This window comes from Plectropomus leopardus, chromosome 10, assembly GCF_026936395.1.
Source record: "Plectropomus leopardus strain MGB_pleo_1.0 chromosome 10, ASM2693639v1, whole genome shotgun sequence".
NCBI lineage: Eukaryota > Metazoa > Chordata > Actinopteri > Perciformes > Serranidae > Plectropomus > Plectropomus leopardus.
In genome coordinates, this window is record NC_142185.1 from 34,354,000 (window position 1) to 34,364,517 (window position 10,518).

The 10,518-nt window shown below is 36.5% G+C and overlaps 2 protein-coding genes across 2 annotated transcripts; both read left to right on the forward strand.

The window, feature by feature from the left end:
- Positions 1–560: 560 nt before the first annotated feature.
- LOC148188592 (uncharacterized) lies at positions 561–2,180 on the forward strand. Its single transcript, XM_088082810.1, has one exon. The coding sequence runs from the start codon at positions 825–827 to the stop codon at positions 2,175–2,177; it is 1,353 nt and encodes a 450-aa protein (XP_087938936.1). The 5' UTR covers positions 561–824; the 3' UTR covers positions 2,178–2,180.
- Positions 2,181–5,316: 3,136 nt separating this feature from the next.
- LOC148188593 (uncharacterized) lies at positions 5,317–7,791 on the forward strand. Its single transcript, XM_088082811.1, has one exon. It carries the CDS (start codon positions 5,626–5,628, stop codon positions 6,982–6,984), a length of 1,359 nt encoding a protein of 452 aa, XP_087938937.1. The 5' UTR covers positions 5,317–5,625; the 3' UTR covers positions 6,985–7,791.
- The last annotated feature ends 2,727 nt before the right edge of the window (positions 7,792–10,518 follow it).

The following is a 10,518-nucleotide window of genomic DNA, read 5'->3' on the forward strand; positions in this document are numbered from 1 at the left end:
TTTATTCACCTTTTACACAATGTCACAACTTTTTAGGAACTGGGGTTGTAGTTACAAATGTCGAAGGAGTTAATTTGGGCAACAAGAAATGACCCAAATGCAGACAAAAGTAGACAATATAAGGTACAAGGTAGATTTGTCATTTTTTAGTTAATTAAATTTGACCCTAAATCCTGCTACATCCAAGTTGGCGATATAAGATCAATATTTTTGCACTCTTGCACAAAATAGGACATCACTATAGCTACTGTTGAGTTTTAAAGCAACTTCAGATCCAACGGTGCGTGCTGCGCAGTATTAAAATCAGTTTGCAGATTTGAAAAGGCTCTCTCAGCAGTGACAAAAAAAGTAGTACAGGACTGTGTCATCTGCATACAAATGGCACTTGCAAAATTTTTCACAAATGTTGTGAATGTAAACTAACAGAAAAGCAAGAGTCCCAAAACTGATCCTTGTGAAACACCAGTCTATAACTTAATGACTTACCTGGATTTTTTTCATCGAGTTCAGGAACCCAGGTAATGTGAAAATCCTGATTCTTGTTTTGTATCATGCTTCATAGGTACCAAAGATTGTGAACATTTCTGTCACTTGATGTTGAAAGATAATCTGAAAGATAATCTAAAATGTTTCCACAGCCTCAGTGGTTTTTGATACATCTGAAGGCCTTTGGTTACTTGACAGTTGATTGCATCAAAGTTTTCTGATGGCAATAACATAAAGAGGTGAGATTTTACCAACCGCAGAGGTGCTGCTGTCGTTAGTTGATTTATAAGGTGAGTAATATCAGTGTTTGCACACTCACAACAGACCTTTAGAGCAGAATGGCTGCAGTCACAGAGCTCTGCTTCCTGCTGTTTGCTCTCAACAACAACATTCATGCAGGACAACGCTTCATCATCAAAGAGGAATGGGACTCTTACACCTTCCACCTCCCCGAGGAGGCCGACTCCTGTCTGATCTCCAGATTCGTTGGTGAGGAGAAGCTTGTCCTGTGGAACACCTCTGACCTCTGGTCTAACAAGCCTACAGTGCCTGAAGACTTGAAACGACGGCTTTCAGTCATCAGCACGGAGAAAATTTCTTCTTACATGATCCACAACCTGACCCATGCAGAGTCCGGCCCGTACCAAGAGGAGTGCTGGACCGAAGGCAAAGTGACACATGAGAAGAACATCAGCGTGATTATCTGTGGTTTAATCTTTCCTTTAGTAAATACTTCAATGAAACTTGGAGAAAAAACGTTCCTGCCATGTTACGTAGCGGCTGACAATCAGGATGTCCAGTGGCTCTGGCGATATAAGAATGAAGACGAATGGACCAGAGTTTTTGGGGACAATGTGACATCAGGGATGGACAATGTTGGACAAAGATTCCAAGTTGCGAAATATGGATCAACTCTTGCCGTATCAAACTTTAATGCAGTCATGACAGCGTTCACATGTCTGGTGATGTACCGACACAAGTGTGTCAGCAGTCATCCTGCAATGTTTGATGTGACTGCCGAGTTAATCTACGGCTCAGTGGGGGAGACAGCCGTGTTACCGTGCACCGTCGCTGATGTCAGCGATGATCAGCCCCCACACTGGTCTAAATCGCCCTCCAACACTGACCTAGGACAACAAAACCAGACTGTGTATTCAGTGGACCAAAACTACTCTCTGGTGTTTTCATCGCTGATGTTAAATCACACAAGTGAGTACATCTGTGAGACTTCTACGAGGAGGAAAAAATATTCTCTGCTGGTGTGCCCCAAATACGGCCCACCTGCTGTAGTGCTCTTTTCACTGGGAGAAGAAGTCACTCTCAGGTGCAAAGATTTTCAAATGATGTTCCTTTGGTTCGTTAAGTCGAACCAAACAGAAGGCAGAATTGTTCCCTTTGATTATGCGACGAGCAGTATGAAATGTGACACTGATTGGAGTTTGGTTATTTCTAATGTCTCAGTGAAACACACAGGAGAGTATTGGTGTGCCGTTTTTGGTCCAGATTTTCAGTGTATGTCAATAACCAAAACTGTCCTGAAGTACAGAGAGCCCTTTGGGGTTCACTCCACCTTCTACAAAGTGAGATGCTCAGTGCTCAGCGCTCTGCTGGTGATCCTCTGTGCTGCTGTGGTCGCTGTGAACCGGAGGACCAGGAGAGGAGGGCAGCTTCCAGCTCAGACACACAGTTAAAATGTTTATAACACACTGTGCTATATACTGGATTATTATTATTATTATTATTGATAATAATAATAATTATAGTAATAGTGATAATGATAATTAAAATAATAATAATTAATTATCATTATTACTAAGTGAAATGTAAAAAGTACTAGAAGTCAAATATAACATGGGAAATAAGAGAAATAAATATATATTATATATTATAAATAATAACAATAATATTAATTGGTATTATCAATCATTGTTGTTGTTATTATTAAGTGAAATGTTAAAAAGTACAAAAGGTAAAATATAATATGGGAAATAAGAGAAATAAATATATTGTATATAATAATAATAATAATTATTATTATTATTATTATTGTTATTGTTGTTGTTGTTATTATTATTATTATTATTATTATTATTATTATTATTATTATTATTATTATTATTATTATTAATCCTTGTTGTTATCATTAAGTAAAATGTAAAAAGTACATGAGATTAAATATAAGAGTAATAATGATGCCAAGAAAAAACAGTTTTTAGGGGTTAGAAGCCAACCTTTGATCCTAACAAGTTACAGATAAATATTTAAATATATGTTGCTCATTTAATTTTAATTTGCATGTTTGCTCTTCTTTGTTTAGTTGTGCATATATGTGTCTTTGGGATTTGTTTCATTAATTAATATTTTAAAATTGCTCTCACCTGAGAAGGTTTTTTAAAAACCATTTTACCCTTAAAATGTTTTTATATTGTGTGATTGTACAATTTAAAAAAAAAATCTTATACAGAGGAATTAGATTTTATGCATTTATAATCTTTGTACCTTGCAGTGTTGGTGGTGTTATAGGATTGTTATTATACCTTGGTTGGCAGCAATCAATAATCAATGTCTCTATAATAAAGCTTAAGCATAAACAATAAATCTTGGTGTCCAGTTTTTACTGTTTTTGTTGTGAATTCTGATTTTAATTATTATAAACAACATATCTCTTGGTGTGTAACATGTATCTTATACAGTAATGAAGAGCAGCTGATTTTTTTCATCCATTTACTTGTAAGGTTGCCTTTCCTTTCCTTGGGCAAGGAGTATAATATATGTTCTCATTTACTCTATTTTTTTTAATTGTATTATTTATTTATTCTTTTTTGAACTGGTTTTTAATATTTTTGTAGTTCTGAATCTCATTTTAAAGATACTTTTTTTTTTAGTCTAAACTCATTGTCTATCTCTCTTATTATTATTATTATTATTATTATTATTATTATTATTATTATTATTATTATTATTATTATTATTATTATTATGATAATTTTCAGAATTACTGTTGATTTTTTTTTCTATGATTCCAAGTTTTCTTGTCTTATACCAGCTGTTTTTTACATCTCCAAATAAGATTTCGATTACCAATGAATTATTCAATCAGTCAGCCTACTTTTTAATTACAAACAGCTGAATCAGACATGAAGTTATAACATTAATATCTGCAAAGTAATGAAAATCCCAGAGCACAAGATGTATTTGTACCTCCCCCCTTAAAATACTGTGATTCACTGAATTAAAAGCTGATTGAAAATAAGTTTTTGACTAACAGCACTTTGTGTAAAAGTGTCTAATCTGCACATCAGCTGCATGACAACTGCTGGCTGATGAAGAGCGTGAGCATGTGAAGGCGGGGGAGCAGAGAGCAGCACAGACAGGAGACTGATCTGAGACCAGCGTCATGCAGCTGTTTGTAACAAACTATCATATTCTGCAAAGGAAACAGTTTCTCCTCAGTCTCGTGTGAGTCTTCCAACACGGAAACTCTCGTTTGCAAACAATCATTTGGAATAAAAGACAATAAACAGATGCTGTGTTTGAGCATTTAGGTGCAGTTTATCTCACCTGAACTGGATGCAACTGGTTTTCTGTTTGCCACAACAGCAGCTCGTCTTATCAGGACGAAGATCCAACACACTTTTTACTGCAGGAGCAAGAGGAGAACAGGTTAACCCTTTGTATCCTGAATAGGCATCACTTTTCTTGTGCTAAATTCAGACACCTGTCACAAGTATTTAAACTTTTGAACCCTGAGCTGCAGACAGCGGGCTCCTGGGTGAAGGTCTGGAGTTTGTCTGTTCCGTCCACCAACGCTCCCGCCCTCTCTCTGGGGACGTTCTCGCTCTTTATTCTTTAATAGTTGCTGGCAGAGATACAAACTGCCATCAGCTGGTGCGCTTCAATATGCTGCAAATGTTGCCATTGTGCAGGGTGTTGGCTGAGTGGATAAAGCAGGCACCCCATCTATGAAGGCAGTGTCCTTGCTGCCGCAGCCTCAGGTTCAGATCTCGCCTGAGGCCCTCTGCTGCATGTCGTCCCCTCTCTCGTTCCCCCTTTCACACTACTTATCCATCCTAAAGGCTAAAATGCCTAAAAATATAATCTTTAAAAAAAGTGCGCCTGTATCTTTTGCAGACATGCACTGAAATAGCAACAGTTGGGAGAAATTTACAAAAAAAGAGGTAGTTAAACATGTACAGAAAACCCCTCTATTATGAATGTCGATGTTTTTTAAAGCAAAAGAAGTTGCATTAAATAATTTAGATAAGAAAATCGATAAATTCACAATAAGTTCAACAACCTTCCAAATCAGCAGTAGAGATCTCTGATGCAGCTGCACTGCAACTTGAGTTTCCTGAATCCGCCCTCTTATCACACAGCACTCATGCTAACACGCTGAACCACTCTGACATTTCACGTCTTCAGTCCTTAAATACTGCAGGCTCCTGATGAGCACATTAAACAGAGGTCAATCACTCTCTGCACGGGGAGGACGAGAGGGTGGCACCTGGAAGAGCTCACAAAACAAAGGAACAAAGGAAAAAGGCACATAAAAGGGCAAACCCAACTATCACCTGTCACAGTATCCAACGCCCAGATCACTGACAAAACGGTGATATTTGACGAGCTGGGAATGACAGGTGAAGGTTGTCAGTGACTTTATGGCCTTCATTCAGTTTATTAAAATGTTTCAGCTCTATATAAACTGTAAAAAAAATTCACCCTCTAGTATTCAAGATTTTAAATCATCTTAAAAGAAACTAGACAGGTCAAACTACCTGCAGACATGGCATTGACTGTGAAAATCTAATAAGCTTCACATTTACGTCCTAGTCCTAAAAACATTTATTTTCATCTCTATCTCCCCGTCACAGATGCAGACACATACACGCATCGTGTCTTTCTCGCACACTTCTCACTGGTTTCATTAGATCTCTCAGTAATCTGTGTTTGAACAGCCTCAGTGGTTTTATATACATCCAAACGACATAGATTACTTGACAAGGAATCGTGTGTCAAAGTGTCCGCTGATGAGATAAAGAAGTCAAGTGTTTCCTACCACAGAGAAGCTTTTGACATAAAGTCTGTGCGGTGAGTAATATCAGTGTTTGCACAACACTCACAACAGACCTTTAGAGCAGAATGGCTGCAGTCACAGAGCTCTGCTTCCTGCTGTTTGCTCTCATCAACAACATTCATGCAGGACAACGCTTCATCATCAGAAAGGAATGGGACTCTTACACCTTCCACCTCCCCGAGGAGGCCGACTCCTGTCTGATCTCCAGATTCGTTGGTGAGGAGAAGCTTGTCCTGTGGAACACCTCTGACCTCTGGTCTAACAAGTCTACAGTGCCTGAAGACTTGAAACGACGGCTTTCAGTCGTCAGCACGGAGAAAATTTCTTCTTACATGATCCACAACCTGACCCATGCAGAGTCCGGCCCGTACCAAGAGGAGTGCTGGACCGAAGGCAAAGTGACACATGAGAAGAACATCAGCGTGATTATCTGTAGTTCAGTCAATAATATACATACAGTTCCTGTAACGTACCAAGAAACAGTGCTCCTGCAATGTCTTGGAACTGCTGACAATCAGGATGTCCAGTGGCTCTGGCAACATAAGAATGAAGACGAATGGACCAGAGTTTTTGAGGATAATACGACATCAGTGATTGACAATGTTGGAGGAAGATTCCAGGTTGTGAAAGACAAATCAAATATTCTCGCATCCAACTTCCAAACAACAGTTGTGACAGTGTTCACATGTCTGGTGATGAAGCAACAACAGTGTGTCAGCAGTCATCCTGCCATATATGGCCTGACGACGGAGTTAATCTACGGCTCAGTGGGGGAGACGGCCGTGTTACCGTGCACCGTTGCTGATGTCAGCGATGATCAGCCCCCACACTGGTCTAAATTGCCCTCCAACACTGACCTAGTGAAACTAAACAAGACTGTGGACCAAAACTACTCTCTGGCGTTTTCATTGCTGACATTAAATCACAGTGGTCACTATTACTGTGAGACTTCTATGAAGAAGAAAATATATTTTCTGTTGGTGTGCCCAAAATTTGGCCCACCTGCTGTAGAGCTCTTTTCACTGAGAGAGGAAGTCACTCTCAGATGCAAAAATTTGGTAAAGGGTATAGGGTTTTCTTGGTTCATCAAGTCGAACCAAACAGAGGGCAGAATAATAGTTATCGAGACAAATTTGACTATGAGCAGAGTGACTGAGTACCCTGACAGAAGTTTGGTTATCTCTAATCTCTCACTGAAAGACGCAGGAGAGTACTGGTGTGCAATTATTGATCAAGACCAACAGTGTGTGTTAACAACCAAAACTGTCCTGAAGTACAGAGAGCCCTTTGGGGTTCACTCCACCTTCTACAAAGTGAGATGCTCAGTGCTCAGCGCTCTGCTGGTGATCCTCTGTGCTGCTGTGGTCGCTGTGAACCGGAGGACCAGGAGAGGAGGGCAGCTTCCAGCTCAGACACACAGTTAAAATGTTTATTTCCTCTCTGTCTTTAACACACTGTGCTATATACTGCATTTGAAAATGCATGTTAAATATTCATCAACTTGAACACAAAAAACAGAAAAACAGAGAGAGAAAGAGAGATTTGTAGCTCATTTTTATAATTATAATTACTATTATCAATAATAATAATAGTTATAATTGTTATTATTTTATTATTAATCATAATATTAATAATAATACAAGTACAAGAGGTGAAAAATAAGAATGGCAATTATAGAAATAAATACCCAATGATGTAAATAATCAAGGATTTTATTAATAATAAAAATAATGATGCCAAGAGTTTTTAAGGTAAGAGGCCAAACTTTGATCCTGACAAGTAACAAATAAATATATAAATATGTGTTTCATATATTTTAATTAGCTTGTTTGCTCTTTTTGTTTCGTTGTGTAGACATGTAACTTTAGGGATCCCTGCTTTGGGCTGCAGTCTGACCCACAGCTGGGGAATAGTCGATGTGATAATGTTGTTAATGTGTTTTTTACATTTCAGTAATTAATATTTTAACATTGCTCTCACCTGAGATACTTTTTAAAAACATTTTACTCTCTCATTTGTGTGATTTTACAGATGTCTTATTATGAATCAAATGATTGTAAATATAATATATGTGTGTGAGTGTGTGTGTGTGTCTACAGGAATTAAATTTTATGCATTTATAATATTTGTACCTTGCAGTGTTGGTGGTGTTATAGGATTGTTATTATACCTTGGTTGGCAGCAATTAATAATCAATGTCTTTATAATAAAGCTTAAGCATAAACAATAAATCTTGGTGTCCAGTTTTTACTGTTTTTGTTGTGAATTCTGATTTTAATTATTATAAACAACATATCTCTTGGTGTGTAACATGTATCTTATACAGTAATGAAGAGCAGCTGATTTTTTTCATCCATTTACTTGTAAGGTTGCCTTTCCTTTCCTTGGGCAAGAAGGATAATGTATGTGTTCACTCACTCTACTTTTTTTATTTCTATTATTTATTTATTTTTGTTAATGTTTTTAAATATTTTAAATTAAACATTTTTAATTTTAAATATTTTTGTAGTTCTGAATCTCATTTTATTTGTAATTAATTTATTAATTGTTTATTTTTTTCTATACTGATTGTCTTTATTTTGTTTGAATTATTTATATTTTTAATTTATTTTGTTTTTAATATTTTTTTATCCATTTTATTATTATTATTATTGTTTTTATGTTTAGTTTTTTTACTATGATTCCAAGTTTTTTTTCCCCTTTTTTACGTCTCCAAATAAGATTTCTATTAACAGTGAATTATTCAATCAGTCAGCCCGCTTTTTAATTACAAACAGCTGAATCAGACATGAAGTTATAACATTAATGTCTTCAAAGTAATGAAAATCCCAGAGAGTGAGCTGTATGTGGACCTCCCCCCTTATAATTCTGTGACAGGACTCGCTGAAATAACCCAGAAAATAAGTTTTTGACTAACAGCACTACTCCCCCTGTGTCTGTGTAAAAGTGTCTAATCTGCACATCAGCTGCATGACAACTGCTGGCTGATGAAGAGTGCGAGCATGTGAAGGCGGGGGAGCAGAGAGCAGCACAGACAGAGGAGACTGATCTGAGACCAGCGTCATGCAGCTGTTTGTAACAAACAATCATATTCTGCAAAGGAAACAGTTTCTCCTCAGTCTCGTGTGAGTCTTCCAACACGGAAACTCTCGTTTGCAAACAATCATTTGGAATAAAAGACAGAAAACAGATGCTGTGTTTGAGCATTTAGGTGCAGTTTATCTCACCTGAACTGGATGCAACTGGTTTTCTGTTTGCCACAACAGCAGCTCGTCTTATCAGGACGAAGATCCAACACACTTTTTACTGCAGGAGCAAGAGGAGAACAGGTTAACCCTTTGTATCCTGAATAGGCATCACTTTTCTTGTGCTAAATTCAGACACCTGTTTTAAGTATGTAAACCTTTGAACCCTGAGCAACCTGGTTTGATTTATTCTTAACAAACATTTGAAAAAGGTCATAAGCAATTTGGCAACAAATGTCCTGCAAGTTACAGATTATACAATTTTAGAGAATTATTTTTGAAAAACCAAAGGAAAAAAAATCCAGAAAACAGTATTTATTATTATCATAATTTGATTTCTAAATCATGTAACAGAATCATTATCACTTGAAGCCTTTTTTCAGATAATTTGAACACAGAGTAAAGAGTACAACTGTCTCCTTAGTCACATTAAGTATAAATCATCACCTTTAAATTATAAGGTTCTATCTGACACATTTGTCAAAACTGAGTTATTCATATATTGGTATTCTGTGACAACTTATTAACATTTGGTAAGCTATAGTTAGCTAAGTTATATGCATTTTTGGACCTTTTAATGTAGTTTTTATGTTTTATGATAAGTGCGCGTGTTAGCATGCTAATAGCGATTAGCATCATAACTTTTAGAAACGAAATTAAACTGGTACCATATAAACATACACACCATTAACCTTCTAAATACTGCTATTAGTCTACGACAGGGTGGCATTGCTTTTTGTGAAATTGTAAACATTAATTATTTGATAGCATTGACAGTTTTCAGAATGTTAAGCTAACGTTTGCAGCGTTTGCTTCAACTAAAGTTAGCCATTAGCTTTTCAAACTGTTAGCTACAACTCATGTTAAACTTTGATGAAAAGACAGTGAATAAAAATACTTACATGTCTTAAGTAGAGAAGATTTCAGGCGAGACTAAAGGCAAAAACTCATCTGTCCAACTAATAACTGCTTTCTCCAACACTTTCACATTATTTAAAGTTAGGCCTAAAACCAGCAGCTAAACCGGTTTAAACCGGTTTAAACTGGTTCTGTGTTGTTTCAGATGGAGCTGTTATGAAAATTTTAATGTTGATTTATCTTTTTTTTTTGTTTTTGTTTGGTCAACTTATTACTTTAAAATGCCCTTTGGTTAAGGTTTAAATTGATAAAACTCCCAATCAAATCGGCCTATAACTGAGGCAATAGATGTATATAAGGTGCGTACATTTAATTAGCTTCTGACTGAAAAACTGAAAAACAAAAAACAAAGTGTGAATTTCTGGGTTTTTTCAAAGACTTTGGTCTGAATCTTGCCTCATTCATTTGAATATGAGAAATGGGAATAAAAGGACCTGGAAAATTTGGAATTATGAAGAAAAAGTTTCCGGGAATAAATAAAAATAAATGTTAAATGCTATTAAAAAAAAAGAAAATGAAAAAATAAATGTAAGTCTCAGTGTAAAAGTTTTAGTATTTAAGTATAAGTATATAAAACCTTCAAAAAAATAAAGGTAGTCCTTTAAAAAAGGAAAAAGTCATTTTATCTGGAAAATGTGTCTCACCCGGGACAGACCCATGTCCACATCGCCCAGTCAGCCTCAGATTTGGTTAACATCAATGGGCTCCGCCACGTTTTGGTGCAGGCCGCCGTTTTATCGCGCAATATGCTTCACATTTAGGTCACAGTCCTTCCTTCTTTACTACTTTATATTT

Coding starts and splice junctions, on each gene's coding strand:
- LOC148188592 (XM_088082810.1), top strand. CDS start 825: ATGGCTGCAGTCACAGAGCTCTGCTTCCTGCTGTTTGCTCTCAACAAC.
- LOC148188593 (XM_088082811.1), top strand. CDS start 5,626: ATGGCTGCAGTCACAGAGCTCTGCTTCCTGCTGTTTGCTCTCATCAAC.